This window comes from Numida meleagris, chromosome 1, assembly GCF_002078875.1.
Source record: "Numida meleagris isolate 19003 breed g44 Domestic line chromosome 1, NumMel1.0, whole genome shotgun sequence".
NCBI classification, from domain to species: Eukaryota; Metazoa; Chordata; class Aves; order Galliformes; family Numididae; genus Numida; species Numida meleagris.
This window is the reverse complement of record NC_034409.1, coordinates 86,472,056-86,495,085: the sequence shown is the minus strand read 5'-3', so window position 1 is coordinate 86,495,085 and position 23,030 is coordinate 86,472,056. Positions and strand designations below refer to the sequence as shown.

Sequence of the window (23,030 nt, the reverse complement as noted above, 5' to 3'; positions counted from 1 at the left end):
CAAAAAACCACACTGATTTAAGCAGATCTCTTTTGGAGACCCAAGCAGAAATACTTTCTAATTATGCAAATGCATAGAGGCCTGAAAAACATTCCCTGGATTTAGGAGCCACAGACCCGTCCCCTAAGGCTCCCTGCCATGGCCTGGGTGGGGGCAGGCAGCACGGGCTGGCCATGAGCCTTCCCCAGGGCCCAGCTGTCCCCAGCAGCTCCCACACGGACCGGCCGTGCTCAGGGGATGGATGCCTTCACACAGCCTCAGTCCCACATACTCTGTTTTCAGCAGCAGCCATGCTGCTCCTGGCTAATGTCTATTCCATCACCATCCAGCAATAAGATACACTTACTAGCAAGCAGCCAAGGAGGATCAATAGCAGCTTTTCTGCATTCCCAACAGCTTCTGCCCATGCTGAGCTTGCTCAAGGGACACTGCCTCAGAGCAAAGCCTTCCACAATAGGACAGTAAAGCATTCCCTAGGTGATGCACACCAGCTTGAATTGTACTTATCTTTCCTAAGGCAGGGCCTAAACCTTTCACTCCAGCTCCTTCATGTAATCTTGCAACCAAATCCACCTGGCTACAGTTCAGTCTCTGCCTTCTCACCAGCAAAATGGTGCTCGCTTGAGGATAAGCTGCAACCCCTCTTCCCAAACACTCATCTGAGGAAGGGGGATTCAAGAAAGCTTATTTGCTTTAATAACCCCACCACTATGGTGCCATACTGTTTGATTCATCTGAGCTTCTGTGGCAGATGAGGGCAAAAGGCCCCTTCAGAGGATATCAGGAGATGGCAATCACTCGCAGCACAGATTCCTTCGATATCCCACTTAAGCCTTTTGAACCTCTTCCTGAAGTACTGATTTTTCTCCTTGCATGAAAAGCTTTTCTATTCACCTAGAAAAATAACATTGCTGTGACATTCAAGCACTTTAAAGGCAGACCTGTATTGTCATGGCCCTTTTTCCTGCATGCTGGGGAAGTATTACTGTTCCCTTCTACCAAGGGCCAAACCCGCAAGGACCAGTCAGGTGCACAGCAGCTCTGTAGTGTTAGGGTATGTCTGTAGCTGAGGCACTTGAATATCTTTAAGAACTGGGTTGAAACAACATCTATCAGAAGGAACTGGAAGCGGCAGAGTTGCCCTTTACCTACGCTATGCTGTATGTGGGAGCTGATCCAAAGACACTGAGCACGCAATATTGACTCATCATAATGCTACTGTAAAACCAACCCCTAAAAACAATCCCTGCACATGTTTTTCCTTCTCTCTTTCTGTGCCTAAAAAAAAAAAAAAAAAGATAAACATGATATTTAGTGGATTGTGCACACACAAATCACAGAATTGAACACACAAAAGCTCTCATCTGTCTTGCATCTTTATTAAAGAGTTGACAAAGCGTACCCTTTCTTACAGCGGCCTTTGGAGATGCCCAGAGGCCTGTATCTGATGGCCTGCAGCTGGCCATGCCCTTCTCTCTTTGGACGCAGCCTCCTGTCACTGGGTGAGCCAGCCCCACGGACCAGGGCAGAGCAGGGAGTGCTCTGTGATGCTAAGCAGCACTCCTCAATCCAGTTTCAGGCTTTACCCTGCCTTGCAGGTGCAAGATATTGTGCAGGATTTACTCACGAAGTAACATTTCTACTGAAGTGAGCCATTTAACAGAAATTTCATTAGGGAGAAAGGTCACCGCACTAATTTCTTTTATAAATCCAATAGGACAACAGATGTGTTTGTTTCTGTATTTGAGGAGTAGTGCTATATCTTCACTTGAATGTCACAGCATCACGCGCTTTGCTGTCACATGAACACGGCAGGATGAAAACTGCGTTCCATCCAAGGCTGTGATTTTCCCCCACTATAACAGTTAATATCTTTCTTTTCTCTCATTTTACCTCATGAATTTCTATTGCTTGGGCTTAGTCACAGAATGGGGGTGTTTTTATTTGGGAATTCAGGTGGGAGGAACAACCTCTGTGAAGTTTAAGCAATTAAACTGCTTAAACAGCAGGAGACGTGGCTGCTGTGCATGTTTCCTCAGTAGTGGCTTGTGCTGTCCCTGTGCCCATGGCCTCTCCTGCAGAGCAGCAAGCCCCCCTGACAGGCACAACACAGGTTCCCTGTCAAAAGCACATGAAGTACCAGAGACGTGCCAACACAACTGTTGGTTCACTTCCCTGAGCGTTTGGGGACCTGCTATGCTCACCCGAGGCCCTTGCTCCCTGCCTTGGGAACCAGCAGGGTTGCCACAGGGCAGGCTCAGTGCAGGTGGCTGCATTTTGTCACCCAGGGTGCTCGCTGGCCTTCTCAGCACATGTAAGGCTCATTTCTATTAGGATATATTGCCATCTCACCAATCCAAGAATCATAGAATCGTTAAGGTTGAAAAGGACCTAAGACCTTCTAGTCCAACCGTCAGCCCATCCCCACCATGCCCACTAACCATGTCTCTCATTGCCACATCCACATGGTTCTTGAACACCTCCAGGGACAGTGACTCCACCACTTCCCTGTACAGCCTGTGCCAATGCCTCACCTCTCCTACTGAGAAGAAATTTTTCCTAATATCCAAGCTGAACTTCCTCTGGCACAACTTAAGGCCATTCCCTCTCATCCTATCACTGTCACCGGGGAGAAGTGGCCAACCTCAACCTTTCCACAACCTCCTTTCAGGCAGTTGTAGAGGCAATGATGTCTCCTCTGACCTTTCTCTTCTCCAGACTAAACAATCTCAGTTCCCTCAGCCTCTTCCCGTAAAACTTGTGCTCCAGACCTTTGTTGCCCTTCTCTGGACATGCTCCAGGACCTTGATGTCTTTCTTGTAGTGAGGGTCCCAAACCTGAACACAGCATTTGAGATGCTACCTCACCAGAGCCAAGTACAGAGAGACGATCATCTCACTGCTCCTGCTGGCAACGTTATTTCTGATACAAGCCAGCATGCCACTGGTCTTCTTGGCCAATTGCGTGGCCTGCTTGTGCCTAAGCCTTATTAAGTGTTAGCCCTGCTATCACACAAGAGAGAAGCAGGCAGCAATTTCAGACAACACAGACAGAACCAAATATAACTGATTACAGACACAAAACAAAACCCTGATGCACTGAACCATTTTCCTTCCTTCCTCATAGTTCTGCCTTGGCCTCAGCAGTCAGGGAAAGAGATCATCTTCAGCAAAGGCATGCTGCAAAGCGATGCCACAGGCAGATTTACTGAAGATTGAGGTCTCCTCACGATGTGCACCCTCATTTCTTTTAATTTAAAACATGCCATGTTATGTTAGCCTAATAGTCCTCAAGGTCTGGCTTAATTGAGCTGACTGAACCTAATATTGACTTTATTTACTTTCTTCCCAGTCTCACTATAAATGGAGATGAACTCAGATTCCACGCTCAGATATGTGGAATCCTATAGAACATCCCTTCATAATGCCATTAGATAACACCTTACTGTTAAAAATGAATGATTAAACAGTTGTCTGTAATGAGCTCATGGCCATAAAGCCTTCATGAAGGCAGATAAATGCCATTTACATTTCTACTGGTGCAGCAAACTGAAAAACAGGAGTGTCAATGCTAACAGAGTTTCTGGCCCAGCCTGCTCTTGGGTGGCTGGTATATAAGCACTTGCTCACAGAAATATTTTGTGTTGCTTTTAAGCTAGGATCGTTGTTCAAGCTATAGCTGTGCTTCAAGAAAGGCCATAAGCAATGTGGGAGATGGCTTCCCTTAGTTCATACTTGCTATTAAACTGAGCTCACACCTGAAGCAAGATGCAGTTCAGCCCCTTAACTTACAGAAAACATAGACCCAGATGGCAGGCACACCATCACATCGCACTATATCTGCTCAAGGTTCATGCACTTCCTCCCTTTGTGAAACAAAATTAACATTTTGCTCACATTTCAGCCCCCCTGCCCCATCCCATGCCAGCTCAGAACTTTCCATTCTCTGTAACTCATGAATCAATGAACACGAGCATAATTATATCCAGTGCACGTGCAGTGTTTGACATTTGCTGAGTGGATCTCTACCATTGACAGTAGAAATGCATTTCTAATATATATTCAGTCTTTTAGCAGGAACAATACAGAAGGTCATCACGGAGACTAATGAGACTTGTGGGAGACCCGCCTAAGTGCTTTTAATGCAACAGAAGCAAGCTTACAGTAGTTTATTGTTAGTATAAGAAAAGCCATAATATTTCCTTCCTGTCATCTTTGTTATTCAAACAGCCTTGTACTGTATTAATTTACTTCTTAGCTTAAGATGTTTGTGAACTTGTTAAGAAGCATGTTTTAACGGAAGGACGTAAATAAGTCAGAACATGTTAATATTTAAATAATAATAATGCTTGCATTTCTGCATCATCATATGGGAATATGAAAGGATAAAGTTAACCTTTGGAGCATCTCCTGACAGATATTAACAGATAGGTTAGCTTGATGGTTTTAGAACTATAGAATCATTAAGGTTGGAAAAGATCTCTAAGATCATCTAGTCCAAGCATCAACCCATCACCACCATGCCCATTAACCCATGCTCCTCAGTGCCACACCGACCCTTTTCTTGAACACCCCCAGGAACGGTGACCCCCTGGGCAGTCTGTTCCAATGCCTCATCACTCTTTCCAAGAAGAAATTTTTCCCAGTATCCAAACCAAACCTCCCCTGGAGAAACTTAAGGGGATTACCTTAAGGCCATTTAGGTGATGAAAGAGGGTGCTGTGAGCTGCGGAAGGCTTTCCAAGGATAACATTCCAACTATGGCTTATCAGTGCCGTTGCCACACTATGTGTACACCACAGGATTCAGATTTTCTTTCCTGGAGCACAACCTGCTGTTGCCTATACAAGGCATGTTAGACTTAGAGTTTTTCTCTTGTGCAAGCATACAGTGTTTTCTATAACCTCAGCCAGGTCATTAGAATGCCAAACCTAATGAAAGCACATTTAATTAGGGAACATAGCTTTGGTGAAAGAACATTTCACAGCAGCAGGGTCTTTCTTACACTGAGATGTTATTGCAACAACTGCAGATGCAGAATAAAATACAGGGATCAGAGAAATCATCTGGGCTCCTGTGCTCTCTAAAATGGAGAGACCCAGTTCACCCAGCTCAGAGTTGGCTCCTGCAGGCTGTGTACCTTTGGGGATGCCGTGGGACAGGCTAAAAGCCTCACTTGCCTACAAGGCAGGTTCTTCCAGCTCCTCCCACCTATCTGATAACAGTGCACGCTGTTTTGTCTGCTCTAACCGTAACATTCTAGTCTCTGCTAGGGGAAGGTGGCTGCTTTTCATATTCTTGTTCTCCAAGATGAGGTTGTCTTGTCAGAAGGAGGAAAGTCATTTATTTTTTTTCTTAATCATCTTATTTGCTCTTCTATTCATAATACACCCAGTGTGGCATATATGAGCAAGTTACGTGTTAAAATTTGCACCAAACTAAACTCCCACTACAGCTGCAGGTTGAGCTCTTTCCCCAGATATATCATCTCTGGCAGTTACCTGCTCTGTACTGAGTTATTTCACCACAGTAATATGAAAACAGGTTTGCAGGTAGCAAACACCAAAGTTAAATGCTTGACAAGAGCAGAGAGGAAGAACTGGGATGCCCTGGTAGGCTGAAGAGGAGGTACAAATGAGGGCAGGATCTTTTTAGCAGCAGCTGCCATGGAATAGCTCAGCCCCAAGCTCACGTGGTGACCTTTACATTATTTCTCACTTGCTATGCTCCGCAGCTCTTTAGCAAGCTTCACCAAAGCTTGAATTAAGTGGGTAGGCATTATTCCCATGCTCCTGACAGGGAGGCTAGAGCTTAATCTGGTATGGGAGGATCGCCCTTTCAGTTTACACACTAGTAGAAATTTTTGAAGCAGTATCAGTGTGTGGGCCACTGGCTCCAGAGCTAGCTAGTGGCCAACTAGAATTGAAAAAGCTCACAAAGTTCGATTATCACATTTCCCCTCCTACTTGCTTAGAGGAAATAAATGATTGAGAGTTGCAAGTCACTTCTTAATAGGAAAGAAACTTGCTGAGAAAATAGTGTGTCCCCTGAATGTATGTGCAATGTGCAGTCTGCATTAACGGTCAGGTGAACTGCTCCAGTGAGCTTCTATGGCCGGGTGACTGCGCCAGCAAGCAGTGCTTCTTTTGGCTCTCCAGCAAACTGTCCCAAAATCAACTACCAGTCCAATTTGCAGCTCATCATAGGTGAGAATAACAAAATCCTTGAATTCAAACAAGTGATATTAATGTCTGGAGCCTTCTGGCACATCTCTTCTGTTTCTTCTTTGTGCTTAAAGCACACCTTAGTTTGCAGTGTTTTGTTTGATGTGACATCAATTATCACAAAGTAAAAGCTGTTCTTACCTCTGTTTGACAGATTCTCCTTTCAAAGTGAAGAACCCTCTGAGGATTGCATTGCTCTTGTGAAGACTCACTGCTGGCTCCACCAGCTCTGGCTGGGATGGAGTTAGAGGCAAAAAAGACTGAGCTATCAAAACGTGTCACTCCTCAGCATTGTACCATGCTGTAATAGGTTCAAATTGCTTTTATTTCCTTCAAAAAATGAGGCTGAGATGTGTTTTAACGTCTTTATTCTTAGATCAAACAATATCATCACTGAATCGAAGAACGAGGTTACTGGTTGAGATACAAGAGAAGTGTGAGACAAATATGGAAGATAACGCTTCGCAAATAAATTAATACAGAATAATTGTCTTTGCATAGTTCAGAAGTGAAAAGTAGGAGGCAGCAGCGCGCACGTGCTGTGAACTGACACACAACACCACGAAAACCCAAGTTCCTAGAGGAACTCTTGTAGCTGCAAATAAAACAAACCAAACCAAAAATACCCCACACCTCAGAGCACTAACTATTAAAACCAGGCAGAAAGAGAACTAATGAGCTTTTTTTCTTTTTTTCCTGTTGTTGTTGTTGAACAGAACATGCTGCAGAAGGAGTGTTTTCTCTACAGACAGAGGTGCTTTTAGATAATCTGCCTTGGCATTCCATAGCCCGTCATACCCGACTGTGAGGCTCCTTTGTTGCTGCCCATCTGAAGGCCTATTACGTTCTGTCCCTGACGAAGCTGCTCTTCCGAAAATCCTCGTCGATTCTGCTGTGCTTTCCTATACAGGTACACACAAAAAAAGAACACACACACAGTCATTCTGCATATGCCCAGATGACTGTGAAAAGCAATCTGAAATTGGCTCATGTTAACAGCTGTTTCCCTTGTAATGCAGTATTTCATCTGCATCATCCCACTGGGTGGACAATACTGGCTGGGCTAATTGCTTTATTGCAGTTAGGAGGAATGCTCTCGCCAAACCCACACCACTTCAGTCTTTTGCTGTGCCACCTACTGAAGCCCTTCAGGATCATAGCTTTCCCAGCTACTATGATAGGTAAAATATTTATGTAGTGCTGTGTATACCACTCTATCATGAGTTAGTATTTTGTCCTTTATTTCTTAAAAGCTGTAGTCTATGAGATCTGATCACTAAGATACTTATCTCTGCTGTAGTACAATTTGATATTCATCTAGAGCAACAGTATACATTGGTATAATTCATCTCAGTGGAATAAATGCGAGCACGATGTACCCAGAGAAACAAAGGGACAGTGAAGTGGCTTGCTCATTTTCACAAGTGTGGATGATGGTTGCCTGCAGGACAGAACAAGTGCCCTGTTGCCATTTCCAGATCTCTCTCCTCTAAAGCAATAGACTTTGGCCTTTGCACCTGTGTCTTAACTGTGTGACAGTCCTTTATCTTCTGCCAAAACATGCTGATCACTTTTGATTGGTGTTAGCAGTCTCAAAAGCCATCTAGGTCAATGAACCTTTGTTGGACCTTAAAAAGAGCCTCTTTTCCCTGAAAATAGCACTGGGGACAAAACAATCTGTTAAGAAGAAGCATAAAAGTTTGTACTCGATTAATCTTTCATTTACACAAGGTGGGGAAAAAAAGTCACTTAGAAAGGAGAAGGATCAGTCTGTTGCTGCTAAATAAATGGCAAGAACCTGCTGTCTCAAAGGGAGGAAGGCTTTCAGCCAGCTCCCATCCAGGTACAATCTCTCTGCCATCTGTGTCTGTCCTGGTTATCTTGCAATATGGCATCACCTTACAATTCCCTTTTCTCCTCACCCCATCACAAGATGGGAATGCTAGATTGGGTGCCTGCTGTGATTGAAAGCCATCAATACAATCCTCTGTGAGGGTCTGATCCTGTGCTGTGGCCGAGCACCATGGCTCAAGTCCAGAAGAGCACTTCAGGTCTCTCAAGAATGGATCCCAATGCCACCATATAGACAAATACGTGGGTTTATAGCAGCCCACCACAGGCTCTTCCCAGAAAGCATGCCATTTTGGAGGCAAGCATGCAGAATTTTGGGTGCCTCAGAGAGCAGCTCCATCTCACTGCTGCAAAATTCCTTTTCCAGAATCCTTACATGGGCAGCAAACCACTGCCAGGATCTCTGAGAGAGGATGTTTTGGGAACTGCTCCTATTATGTAATTGAATCTCAGGTTCACCGTGTCTGTCTCTATTTTAATTAAAATCCCAGGAACACAATCTATCTTTTTTTCTTCCTGGACTTTTCAGCTGTGCTGTGGAACGATTTCAGAGAAAGCTGATATGTAACTATGATTGGGAAAAAAAAAATTGAGAACTGCAAAGAAAAAATAGAAAAAGAGACCGAGTCTGGATATGCTAACAAGAGTTGATTACTTATACAGTATAGATCACGTGGTGTTATTTTTACAGTCATAAACGCTGCCCTTAGTATATGATAGTCTTACAGATAACAGCAGGTACTTGTATTTTGCTTTTAGGCTGGTGGAAACGGACTTAACCAAGACTGTAGAAAAGGAGGTGAGGGCATCTCACACTGCTGCAAGTTGTGTTTGACCTGTTTGCCATCACCCAGCAGCACCCTCGCCACCACCTGAGCAGACAAAGCCACCGTGCAGACTTGTTAACTTTTCATGGCAACTCTGCACCAGAGCCAGAGGCTGCCAACTCACAGATAACAAACAGCAGTGGATCCACGAGCCTCACCAGGACACGCAAGGAGGGAGCAGCCAGGCCCGATGGAAGTGGGCATGCAAGATACCGGCAATGGAAAGTTAAATGGCTTTGCCCAAATGTGGGGGGTATTGATCCCTGCTGATCCCTGCATGGATACTCTTGTTCCATTTAATCTTGACATCTTTCAGTTTAACTTAAGGCGATTAAGAATCGGTCTGAACACCCTGACTCATGAGAAATGCTGGGTGGCAGCGAGGGGGCTCGATCTGCCTGAAGGGGTGGTTAAGCTACTCAGAAAGCAGCTCCCAATCTGCCATATGTTACCTCCTTATAAAAATAACAACAGTTTTCCTGAAGGCAAATAAAAGCTATAAAACAGTCTTCCAGGGACTGCAGTAGATGCAGGCTGGCTGTCCATGTAGCCCAGACAGCTGGAGGAGGAGGGAGATGATCTTCAATTATGTCAATGAAAACTATTACACCCACAATTAAGAGCAGAGATGAAAATTAATGTTTCCATGTAGGACTTTGTTTTAGTTACATAAAACAAATAAGCCTGTCTGGGTCATGGTGAATTTGCATCGGGTTTAAATTAAAGCATGTAACTGGATTTGAATTTTAAAACCGATTATATTCAGTAAGTAAAAATCTCTCTGTGGACTGTACGAAGTAAATTTAAATGAGTGTCACATGAAGAACGTATAGGAGTTGACACTTGCCCACCTAAACTTCAAGTCTCCTTTAGCCTCTGTTAAACCACCTCAAGCCTTAAGACAAAGTTTGCTTTGTTTTTGCTGACCCTCAACTAATCATCAGAAATTCAATTCAAACCAATGACCAGTAGGCACCACTCTTTTTGCTAACATGCCTCAGCTGTTTCAGCATAAGAAATACTCTTGGATAGAGGAACCCCATTTCAACACTATGTCTGTGAGGCAAGAGGGGTAACTGGGAGGACTTCCTTTTTTTCTGCCCTTCTTCTCAAACTCCCTAACCAAAACAAATGGGGCTTTAGAGCAAACAAACATCTTTTCCAAGACAGAGAATTCTTTGCAGATAAGTGCTACTCCACAAGAAAAAATGGCTAAGAAAAGAAACCATTTCTGTTTTGAAGAAAAACTGAAAGAAAAATCGCTTTCTCTTTGCTAGTTAAAGGGTAATGTATGTCCTTAGCATGTTTCTCCATACAGGGGTTTGCTGACATGTAAGGCAGCCTTTTCTTCATGAATCTTTCTGTTATCTGATGTGGACAAAATGTTACCTTTCCTGCCAGCAATCAAAACACACATCTTCATGGCCGCTGCCACATCCATTTCCTTTTCTTCAAAAATGGATAGTGACGATGAGCTGAAGCTACTAATGAGATAAATGTCATCAAAACCAGTGGCTGAATTTCCCAAATATTATTGCTCTCCTTCCAATGAGAAATAGACAGGGATAATGTCAAGAGATAAGAAAATTTTGTCTCTTCAGTTATCAGTGCGTGCACCTCACACAGCAAGATGGATGTGCTACAAAGGTCCCTAGGGCAGATTGCTGCTCTCCTCCCTGGGTATACTTCCAGAAGGATCCCCACAGATGTCCACACCAAGACAGCTCAATATAAAGGGGTGCCTCCAGACAGAGCCCACAGCTGCAGCCATGGGTGAGGTGCTGGTACCAATAGTGCTTTTCCAGCTCCAGGGCAGGAGAGATGTGTGAGGTGGGTTGAAGAGGACTACTTGAGAAAAGGCAGCAACATTTAAGCAGGGGCCAAACAATGCTGATCAGCTGGGAACCAGGGAAGGGCAGAAAATGCTGCTGCCTGTTTAGATATTTGATCCCCTTATCTAGATTTGAGAGACGAAATCTCTCCACTACAAGGAAATTTTGTAAAGATTCTTCCTTTCCTTCCCAAGTAAATTTCTTCAAAGGCCAAGAACAGACAATAATACCAGCTTCCCATGACAGATGGCTCTGGGAAACTGTGCTTTGGGTGTTACCTGTGAAACCAGGATGGGTCCCCTTTGTAGCATCCATCATCCTTGGTGACTGCCAAACTGCCTAGAGCCATTAAGGTTCTCTGCACTGCTGCCATGTCCTTCCCTGGAAAGGCAAACAGCAAAACCAATATAAGAAATCCTCACATAACAAATAGCTTGGCACACTGATCAGTACTTTCATCCAATGCATTAACTGCTTCCCTTGTCTACTCTGAAAAAGTACATTAGAAGCATTACAAACGCTATTTTTGAGTTGCTCAAACTGAAGTGCTGACATGCAAGAGATTATTAAAAAGATTATCACAGGAATGGTGTTAAAGCAAAATTCAACTATTTGGGAATTTTCCGGTTTCAAAGCTATTTTAATGCCTTCCCCCGTGCTATTTTAAGCCCTTCTAGATAACTCATCCCATTTTGTGCTGAGAAGAGAACACTTTGGCATAAAAAGAAAGGTAATGTGCCCAGTAAAACGTGGCTGAAGGAGAACAATGTGACAAGTAACTGTGCTGTGCCTCTGCTCCTTCACATGTAAACTGATCCCATCATGTAACCAGTGGCAGTCATAGACAGTCCTCATGCTGACAGAGTTCTTGGCAGTCCTGGAACGGACCTGTGCAGATAACTTGCACCAGCCTTTCCCAAATCATCCACCAAATCCTTTCCCAAATCCTTCCTACTGGCTTCCCTTTACAGGCTGCCAGAAGTCGATGCTCTTCAGTTCCTATCATCTAGTCCTTTTATTACTCTTCCACAGTCTCACTCCTTACCTCATCTCACTTGATTCCTCATTTTGAAATGCCAGTGCTCATCTCCCCTCTAGCCCAGTAGAAGTTCCATACCTGGTCTTCACTAGTTGTTTACATTCTTCCATAGACAACAGAAAGAGCTGCTCAGGGGGTAACTTCCCATCTATATTGAGAGGTGATGGACTTGCCTATCACTTGCACAGATGCATACCTTCCACCTTCTTGAGAATTCACCAAGTTTCCAAGATGGCACCTTGAAATATGCTACTATTCCTGCTGAAAGTATTTGTTTTTATTGAAAACACTGCATCCACTCCTCCAGTCCCTCCTTCCAAAATGAAGGTAACAAGTAAATTTTCCTTTTGCATCAACATCTTTTGTTCATTTCTCCACTTAATTAAAAACACAAGTGAGATTTTTTTTTTTTTTAAAATGGAAGTTGTTCCTTTTTTTTTTGGTTCTTCCTCTGCACTTCGCTGTTTGGTGCGAAAAGAGCAGAGAACATAAGGCAAGCAAATAGAAACAGACAGATTCTAACTGATTACCCAACTCAAACATGATGAAATGTAGAAAACTTTCTAGCAATAACTCAAGTTCACTAGGAGCTGCCTCATGTCTTTCCAATGGTGTGAGGTGATTAAGTTTTTGGAAATTTTGTTTCATATGTCTTTTTCTTCTGAAATGAAAATGGAAATAGGTGTTCAAGGCCAGGCTGGATAGGGCCCTGGGCAATCTGGTCTAGCAGTCGGCAACCCTGCCCACGGCAGGGCATCAGAACTAGACGATCTTTGAGGTCCCTTCTAACCCCAGTCATCTATGATATGGAAATCTCCTCCCCCCCTTCCTTCTATTCCATTTCTTCCTTTTTCCTGAAATCACTTTTCTAGTTAAAGGACCTCATTTTGAGTGCAAGATCTTCATATGGGGAAATAAGTTACTCACAAAAACATGTGATGCTCAAGACATAACTTTGATAGCAGACTCCAGAAATGCCTCCAGTGGATCCATGTTAATGAAAAGCACTGTAGACCAGCAGGAGTGCACAGGAAAGAAGCTTAACGCACAATGTATAAGCATCACCCTGCTTGTACGTTAGATGAAGCTCGGGGCTCTGGTTCACGCAGACCTCACTGTGTAAAGCACTGGCTGAGGTGAAGGAGACACTCTAAAGCTGAAAATGACTAGTGGCTTCCAACTGGGGCTGTCACATAGCCCATTAAAGTTTACAGGAATCTTCTCTGCAGGGGACAATTTGTGCAGAAAACAAATCATCAGCCATCCAGGATCCTCGTGTGCCTGTGTTTGTTAACCAGACTGTGTCAGATGGTCCCTGCTTGAGGGAGGGCAGCTGAAGGTTGGCCTCTCACACAGGCACGTACAGGGAGCAGCGTGGGGCGGGACGCTCCGAGCTCCCCACAGCAGCAGATGTACCATATGCCTTAACAGATGCCACAAATAACGTCCTTGGGATGCCCACCACATGACAGGGAGCGTGGAAACGAACAGGGATGAGGAGGGACGTGGAAAAAGGATTTAAAAGTGAATGAGCTGAATAACGACGGCAAGCACACGCACACAAATAGAAACAGAAAAAAAAGAAACAAAAGACGGGTAGCAAAATATCCCGCTGGGCCCAGCGGAGCCATCTGGCAGCCTCCCCCATGCTCTGCGCTCAGCTCCGCTTCCCTTCTCAGTGGAGAGGGGAGAAGCTGCAGGGCAACCGTGTGCGGGGCCCAGCACCGCGGCAGTACAGCAGGCCTGCTGGCAGGGCCTTCCTGCACACACACAGTGGCTGCTGCGGGTCAGGGAAGAGCCCAGATCTGCCTTGTCTTGTGGCATCTACCCTCTTGTCCTTTGCAGGAGGCATTCGTACAGAGTTTTGGCATGGCCCATTAGAGGAGGTGGCCTCGGTCACCTCTCTCCCTTTCTTTCTGGGGAAGTGTGGCCAGAAGGCTTTCTTCTCCAGGGCCAGAGAGGGGAGGGTTCAGACCCACAGAGGGAGAAATGCTTTGCGCCATATTCCTGAGACACTGCTTTGTGCAGGCTGGGCAATAACCAGAGTTACATCTGCCTCTTACCTGTCTGGAAACATAGGAGGGAGCTATCTGTAAAACATCAAACATGCTCTCTTGGGCATGGACTAGGGAAGGTTGCTCAGACCAATACATTTAAGAAGGACCGAAAGAGAGGTGATGCTGTTGAGAAATGCACCAGATGGACTGAGTGAATTTGAAACAGCCAACAGCAGATTGGATAATAAAACATTTTCATTAATCGTTACTAAGAATCTCAAAGCAAAAAAAAAAAAGCTCTTGGAAAACAATCAGTGACAGAGATAAACTTTTATCAGCCACACGTAATTTCCTTTCCATGTAAACATATGTTGATGCTTGCCATCTGTTTAAACACACTGTGGCCTAGGATTATTTTCTGAAATGTAGGAATTATTTAATTATGAAATAGTGGAGAAGATTCTGTCCTTTCCACCTAGCCAATGCATCAAAGTTCTGATGTTTTGGGCTCCAAACAGTACAGATGCTAAAGGTCAAAGCTATGGTTAAGCACAAGAATCTCTCACATGATCACTCCTGCACATGCTGCTTCACCTCAACACTCTAATGAGCAGTATGAGGGATGGAAAGAGAATGGGGAAGTGACGAGACAAAGATCAGTTTTGTGAAGTCCTGAAATAACAGTGGAGAAAAGTCCTGTACGTCTCTCTCCTGGGCTGCAAGTTGTGTTTTGACTTTCTGTCATCTGGAAGTTACCAGCTTTTTCCCTTACATCTGCTAAGGAATGGAGATGAGTAAAAGAAAGAAAACGAAGAGATTGCCACCACCATTAGGAGCATTACCGTTTAAAAGCAAGTCCTTTTCATCATAAGGATCGACATACTGTTCTTTCGTTCGCATTGTGCAAAACTATTATGAAATGCAGAAGTCTGCAAAGAAAAGCACCTGAAATGAGCTGATATCATCCCTCCTAGTATGGATGGAGCTTCCCTTTCAACAGCCTGCTAGGCTGGGAAGGAGGGTGTTACTCCAGGGAAGTAAAAACCCCTTCATTTAAAATATTTAAAGGTAGATTGGAAAAATTACAAAAAAATATTGACCTGGAAGAAACAACCCAGCTCTTGTGTCCAAAGGTGGGATCTGTTCAGTAAACCCAGTACCCTGAGAGCCTAGTAATGCAGTCTGTCAGCATGTCCTTCCATTCCAAGCTATCTGCAAAGAGCTCCCTTGTCTTTCATGCCTCAAGCTGTCCTTGAGAGAAGTGATCTCTTCCACGTATCCCAACAACCTGCGAAAACAGATCCCACTTGTTTCACTCCACCTGTGTTCCTACACAAACAATACTGACTGGCTTTCTCGATAGATTGCTCTCCTTCCACCATTTCATTCTCACAACAGATTTTTGACCCTTCCACTTCTCTGCATACCTGCCTTTCACTACCTTTGCTTTGAGCCCCTGGATTTTGCATCACCTGGTCCTGAGAGATGCAGGATACACAGTGCATTTCACAAGAGCACCAGGAAGGGTGCATCACCCTTCACCCTCAAATGACTCAGCTCTTTGGCAGCTAGAACACGCAATGTCCACTTCGTGCCTGGGATGGAGAGCATTCACCTGCAATACAGGGCACTCAGATTTTTGCTGTTGCCATAGTGACTTTTCTGGCAAGACTGTATTGTTGCAGAGAGATGCTCAGCTAACACATTAGCAGTGAGCTCTGCTCTCTCTAGTCATAAAGGAGCCCTCATCTGCTCTACAGCGGCATGTATGCTCCTGGGAATGTGTTTTATGGCTCTAATTTAAGCTTTCCTTATAATCTGAAAACTGTAATAAAAGCTCGTCATCACAAAATAAGGGTTTCCCCTATTTGCTCTTGGAAGCTATTTACTTTGAAATAATTAGCATAGAGAGCAGTTGTTTTATTAGGTCTGTGGATTTCTGTCAAAATGATGGGCTTTTGGATAACACATGAGCTTGGAAAAGCTCCATTATGCCCTCAGGGTAATATAAATCCCTCAGAGGAGATAATGCACCACCGGAAGAACATGGTAATGAGATAAGGCAAACAGAAACAAAAGATAATTACATTAGAGAATATGCCTTAGACAAAATGCACTATTACAACACATCAAAGTAGAGTAAAATGAAGACTGCAAGCTGACTTCCAGTTTATTATTGTTACCTTCCCATAAATCCACTGTCTGGAAAATATCTGTTGTTCTTACTCCGTAGATTTCAGCAGCTTTTAAGAACTGAGAAATTTGTTCCATCTGCTTGAAAGCCATTTTTGATTCAGAGATCTTTGCAATGGGTTCATTTCCCTTTGGATGTAAACTGTTTATTAACTTGCATAACAGCTGAGAGAGAAACACAGAAACAAAATGAGAAAGCAGTCACCAAACTAGAAGGCAATTTCTGCACATGAAATGATGCTGTAAAATGCTTTTGACCTAGACAGTTTCTGTCAGGGACGTAATTCCTTCTATTAAGAACAAATAAGAGATTGATAATAGTCAAAGTATATTAGAAAGGTATTAGAGCTTTCATTAACCGATAGCAATAGCCTGACTGAACAAATCCTCATCTGCTAGAAGCAACAAAGCAATCACTGGTAAAGGTTATGTAACAACTGACAGAGAAGAAACCACATGCTCGAGCCAAAAAAATAAGCAACGTCAATTGAAATACTGTTGAAGTCACTTTGGCAGAGATTCAATGATTAGCGTATTCCTACAGCCCTCTGCAAACAGCAGCATCTGCCTGTTGTTCAATAAACCCAAAGGATACAACGTTACAGCTACAGAATGATTCACAAGAAGAAACAGTTTTTCAACATCTATTCACTTTTTATTTTTCTGTAAACACTGAATATTTCTTAAAGAGAAAATTATACATCTAATTTTAAAAGCAGATCTCATTTAACTGCATGAGGAAAGGCACTGAAGGAATGAGTCAAGCCCATATATAACGTGCATGACTCACAGGAATCATAAGCACCGTACTAATCCCAGTGCACCAGCAGAATAATTATTTTCTGAAATTAGGATTCACAGTCAAAAGGAAATCAGTCAGATGCTAGGACAGCTCTTTCTGCACTGTCCATGAGCTCTGACCAATTTCGCTGGATGAAGACAGAAAACAAGGACATGTAGTAATATATACTCATTCACCCCATACATAAAGATACTCGTGTACAGAGTTAGACAGATTGCTCACCGTTCCATCCATCAGCCAGGTCTGGAAATGCTGCCTTCCAGGAGGAGGGGGTTCGATCTGTTCCTCACACTGCACGATAATCCAGTTTGCCAGCCTAGACTCTAATTCTGGGTCATATTTCTGTTCAATCTTTTCCTGAACTTCTCGGCTTAAGCCATAGCTTGGTCCTCTGTTAGCCATCTCTGGAACCAAAGCAGAACTTGGTTAGTGGGGAAGGTCTTGGTGCGCAGCTGTCAGGTAGACACCAGAAAATTAGAGAATAAAAGAGAGAGCAGCCTGCCCTATACATTAGGCAGTTGAGCAGATGTTCATCAACATTGAAAGTCACTGTATGGCACTGCTTATAGCTGTTCTGCAGAGCAGGGGAGGGATCAACGGGGGAATATCATTTTCCAGAAGCATACATCAGCCACAACATTTCTTGCTTTTAAAAAAGAAAGAAAAAACAGAAATACCCTCCCCTAGCCCAATGACAAAAACAGAAGGTGAAAAGGATGATTTAGAGCAGAGCAGGTTTCAGAGAGAGGCTTCTGCTATGATTACAGAGAATACAATAGAGTGCTCGGGTCGATGTTAAAAGCTGCCTGCAAATCCAGAAGCACTTTAAAATTGCCTACCTAATGCTTGCCAGTAAGAAGAAGGTTATACATGGGAGCTCCGGGAATCCTTTTGAGATGCAGTCAGGTTCTTCTTCAGGAGAGATGCAGGGATGGATATACAGATCAGCAACCTGAAAAGAGTCAATGGATTTAAGAGACGGAGGCTGCCACAATGCCCTGCTGCCACTGCAGCATCGTGGTTTGAAGAACAGTGTATCGATTTGATTTTCCTCACATATGAGGAGGGTCAGAGCAGGGGCGTTGCTAAGAGCCATTAAAGAGGCCTGCCTCCTCCGTTGCAGCCGGGGGATCTGTTTATCTCGCCCATCTGCAGGCTGCTCTCAGGCATGTTTTCTCAGCCCTGTGCTGTTCACCCCACAGACTCAGCTTTACTCCGCCTAGTCTGCATCACCCCAAACTACAGCAAGCATCCCAGCGCCCGATAGTTAGCAATGCAAACAGAGGGGCTTCATCATATGCCCCGTTACACAAAGGTATCACAAATTACTACACATCTCATTTATTTTTAATCGCGAAGCAGAAGCAAACCCTTTTTCCTCCCCGTTCTGCAGCATGATGCTAACAGGCTTACAGCACGAAAAATAATTTATCCTCCAGCCTGCCCAAGTGCTCAAAAAAGTTTCTGTACAGGGAAAATGAGATGGAAAGCCAAGGAAGAGAAAACACGCAGCAGAGTGTTACCATCACCCTACCAGTGCTATATGTTAGGCTACCAAATATCATCCCAAGAAAATAACTTGAGCGCTAAAAACAAGGGGGAATCACTGAAAATTTGTAACTGTACTGTAAAGCACAGAGATCGTGTTTTCTGTGGGTGAGTAAGCATACCACCAGCGATAGCAAGGGAGCTACGCCCATGTACAGAGGCTTAAATTTTGATTGTACCTCTGCAGTGGTGGGAGGAAAAGGGAAGAGAGGTAAGAGAAGAGACTGTTCTTCAAGCGTCATTTGTACAGGTTCATTCTTTATTAAATAAAATCATTTCGCTCCAATCGGAGTTGCATCAGCCCTGCTAGGAAACAGCTCCCATTTGGGTGTAATGAATTACGATCAGCTGGATATGAAAGGAGGTTGATAAACCCAAGATGGATTCAGTCAGCTTTACCAGCAAAACTCCTTCTTCTACTGCCTTGAAAAAAAAATAAATAAGGGGAAGGGGGTACAGCTCCTTGTATATCTGTCTCATAATGGTCTCCTCATCCATTATTTCCTCATTTTAAGACCACAAATTCTTAGACTTGTACTGCTCAGGATGCTCCTAGGCTTGAAAAAACTCAAGAGATGAAAAATTGAATAGATGACCTAATTTACCGCTGTCTTCCATGGGCATTTCATTTAGTGCTTTCTCTTCTGTGCACTGGTAGTTTTAAAACCCCATGAAATATTGGATTACATAACTCAGAGCCTGTTACGTGACAAGGCCATTACTTGAACACTTTCCATTCCAGAGAACACGCTGCTGGATGCAAAGCAAATGTGCAGCACCAAGAGTGCAAACCAAGCCTGAAGATGGGAGTAGGAGCAAACTGCAGCTGCAACAGTAAAATGCAGCACAAGATGGTTAAGGGTCTTACACTCTTCGGCCAGTGTCACGAAAAAAAAAAAAAAAGAAAAAAAAAGAAACTAAATTTTGTATTGCCAGATCTTTTTGTATTCTTCTGTTTAAAAGAAAGCTCCCAAGACTGCTCATCTGTTTCTGGTCACATCAAGGTGCTCTGTGCTTACTAGCAACAGGATTTCACAAAAGCTGTGCCTCTTTGCACAAGCCTCTGACCTTCTTTCTGACTTGAGGGCAGGAGTGAGTAACTTAACCCTCCTGAGCCGCAGAGCAGAGGTCTCCCCCTTCGCAGATGTTGGCTCTGCAACGTGTTCTCGAGGGACCATTCCATGCCATGAAAGCTGAAAAACCATCTTGTCCATCAATATCAATTTTTAATAAGGCTTTGAAAACCAGGAAAGCTGCAGAAGATTGGAAAAACACCAGTCCCTTACCAATGTTTTCAAAGTACAAGTAATCAAATTGCGAGCCTGCTATTGTGTCATCGAGCTGCAGAAAAACAATGGAATGAGTTTGCCATGAAAAGTGATTGTGCTGATACAATTTGCTAAGGGCTCTGCAATACAGTGTGTGTGGTGACTGCACACTATGTTGGTTAGGGAGCTAAACATGATACAGTAAAGAAATTAAGACTAACTGTAATGACTGTAATTGAGAAATTAATTATCAGGTATATTTTCATTGAGTTTATACAAGAATGTGTTCCCAGGCTTGAGCTATTTAATGTGTTATCAGCAGACACAAAAGAAGCCCGAAGTCTTAGTAACATCCCAGTTCACACAAGCTTCAATGAGTAAACAACACAAATAATGAAAACTCCTTGAAAACAGTCTATATGGAAGTGGGTAAAATGGTGTCTCAACATAGCCATAGTCAGAGCCAGGAAAGCGCTTTACAGAACGTAGCATTGTTCTGTGGAGCAGCAGATGCTGAAGAACTGCAGAGAGGGATGGAAGATGAGTAGGTGGGCACAAGCTCTGGGTAAGACTCTCTGACCAAAGGACTCCACTGAGAAAAATGTGGAAGGTGCAGCAGCAATGAGAACATCATAGCCAGTTCTGGCAACCACTCCCCACAAAAAGTACTAAATGAATACAGGAATTTCAAATAGTCACTCCAGTGACTAGAGGACTGAAGATTAGACTCTGTGCAGTAATTAGGAGGTAAGAAGGATTACCTGTTTAGCTCACCAAAACTGGAAGTTAAGAAATGGCAAGCACACATAGTTTCCTAGCAAAGGAGAACTCAAGTTTCTTCTGTTGGACAAATGCATACAACAGCCTGATAGCCAGAATCATGACAAGGAAGAAAGGATCGGACTTTCAGCAGCAAAGGTATTACCATTAGAACATTCCACTTACAGTTTCCAATAGATTTTGTCTTGTTTATTTTTCCTTGGTGACCCAAGATTGGAACTTACAACTAAAATAGAATTCTATTTAACAAATAGAGATGGAGCTTGAAGACTTGAAGTTAAGATTTAATGCCTGTAAACTCCACGGCTCATCTTATGCTTCGAAAAATAATCACAATATTACAAGTTTCAAAATCTTTATAAATCTGTGAACAGCTGCCAGCAACTATTATAAAGCCGATTTAATTTCCTCACTACCCACGTTTAGACCCATAGCTTTCAATGCCTTCTAACTGGAACACAAAGAGAAAAGTACAACTTGCCCTCCCACAAAGCAACCCTCAGCCTTTGTTAGATTTGCTGTTTGTCAATCCATTCCGTAGAAAGAGTCTGGTTATTTCAGCCATCCCCAAATGCTGTCTGTCAAAGAATGCTGAATCAACTCCCATCAGATAAAGCAATCCAGCGATTGGAATAACTGGCAAGTCCAGGCTCCATTCCCCTAGTCACCACTATGCAACAGTAAACATTTTACAACTAGGTTACAAAATAAAAATAAAATAATGAAAGTAAAACATGAAGGTTTCCAAAGCTGTAGAACAACTCTGAGCGCTTCCTTTCACAAAGAAACTCTTCTGGAGGGCTGCTGAAAGATGCTCCCTATGTATACACCTATGTGCTGACATTGCAGTTTCTAGAGTCGCACAATGATGCTAAGGATCAACAGGAACTCAGTGCAAGCCAGGGCCTTTGCAGAGAAATGCAAGGACAGAGAAGTGCTCTGCAGACCTGCTCTATTCATGGCCTCACTTTGTCATAAGATACTTGGATATGTTCTACACATGAAAACAAAACAAAACAAAACGGCTAATAGAGTACTGCTATCTTTTAACTGCACAAACCAGGTGGCAGAGATACCAGAACTGGGAGACAGCATGCCACTCACCACCTTTCATCTTCTAAATCTTGTAGTAGATTTACAGACTCCGTGGAAGAAAATCAACGTGTATATTTCACCAGGTCATCTTTTTATCTGTCCCCAGCAAAACCAGTGCCTTCTGAGAACTACCATAGTTTGAGAAATACACATTGTCATATGCATTCATCAAAAGAACAGAGAACTAATATCTTTATTTTACTGTAACTGGTCAAAACAGACAGCAAGACACATTCAAAAAAAAAAAAAAATCCCTCCAATACATACTCTGTTCTTATTAAGAGAGATTTCACTTTGCTGTTAGGGACTTCAAGTATTAGCATCCAAGGGCAAGCACACCCTGGCACATGTTCTGCCCTGCAAACCCTGCTCAGTACAGAAGCAATGCAAAGGATCCTCCTAAGGTCCAACCCACCCCGAGACAGCCCATGTCCTCTGGGGGCTGCTTTCCCAGGAAGAAGGCCTGGGCGGCCCACTTCCATCCCTTCAGCGTACACAGAACTCTGCCCAGACGCAGCACCTGCTCCCAGCCAACAGGCAGCACTGACCTTCTCACGTTGCCACATGGGAGGCAAGCGGACCGCTTGGTGCGGCTCAGAAGGCCCAAGAAGAATACAACCTTTGAAGGGTCAGTCTAAAAACATTTTAAATCTGTATTTTTTGTTTCAGAACCAAGTGACTGGAAGTTGTAGCAGCTGTCATTTGCTTTTTGTTTCAAATATAAACGCAGAGCTAGCCAGAGCTCCTTGCCAAACAGAGAGCAAGGTGCTGCGGCAGGCTGGGAACAGGCCTGTTCCTTACCTCCTCATGAGCAGATCACAAGGCACAGAGGATAACCACTTCTCCTTAATAAGGTAGAAGCGCTGGAGCGTATAACATAACATGCAGGGCTTGAAAGAGAAATACAAGGAAGTCTGCAACAAGACTGCAATAGGTCCTGTAATTTAGATTTATGCCTAGCGCGTTCAAGGCTGTAACTAACATCTTCTTTTTGTTCTAGGCAAATACATACCGAAAAGAGATGAGGCCCTGCAGCAGCAAAGTCAATCTAGACTGGGTGAACTGACCTATAAGGTCATAAAGCTTTAACATATATATTTTTTAAAAAAATAATTCTGAAGTGGAAGGCAGACCTCTTTCTAACAGCACAACTGAGTAACGCTTAACAATCAAGTTCACATTTACTATTCCCCAGGGCAGTTTTCCTTCTGCTCTTGGGCTCGTTCAGAAAATGCTTTAAGCATGTATTGCAGTATGACCAGAGCACAAAAAAGACAAGAGCAGCTGTGAACATCACTAGTTGAACACTTCTCTATAGCGCATTTTTATTTGATATGAAAAGCAGTGTACCGTAAATCTCTTCCCTCCACTGAGTAAGCGTGTCCAAGAGAAAGCATGCAATCAAAATTAACATACGAATGAAGCAGCAGGAGGCAGTTCCTCTCAGGCCTGTCCAGCTAGGATGTTTTTGTGAGGTGATATTCAGTGTTTGTGCAAGAGAAAATAAACTGCCTACACTGAAGCTAAATGGTACATTTCATACCACAGAAATCAACAAAAAAAGAAAAAAGGCTG

At 43.5% G+C, this 23,030-nt stretch overlaps 1 protein-coding gene across 1 annotated transcript; it reads right to left on the bottom strand.

Moving 5' to 3' along the window:
• On the bottom strand, positions 6,582 to 22,998 carry TAGLN3 (transgelin 3). Its single transcript, XM_021401160.1, has 5 exons — positions 17,604 to 22,998; positions 16,987 to 17,168; positions 15,953 to 16,127; positions 11,012 to 11,114; positions 6,582 to 7,125 (listed from the first exon to the last, which is right to left on the bottom strand). The coding sequence occupies exons 2-5, from the start codon at positions 17,164 to 17,166 to the stop codon at positions 6,984 to 6,986; spliced, it is 600 nt and encodes a 199-aa protein (XP_021256835.1). The 5' UTR covers positions 17,167 to 17,168; positions 17,604 to 22,998; the 3' UTR covers positions 6,582 to 6,983.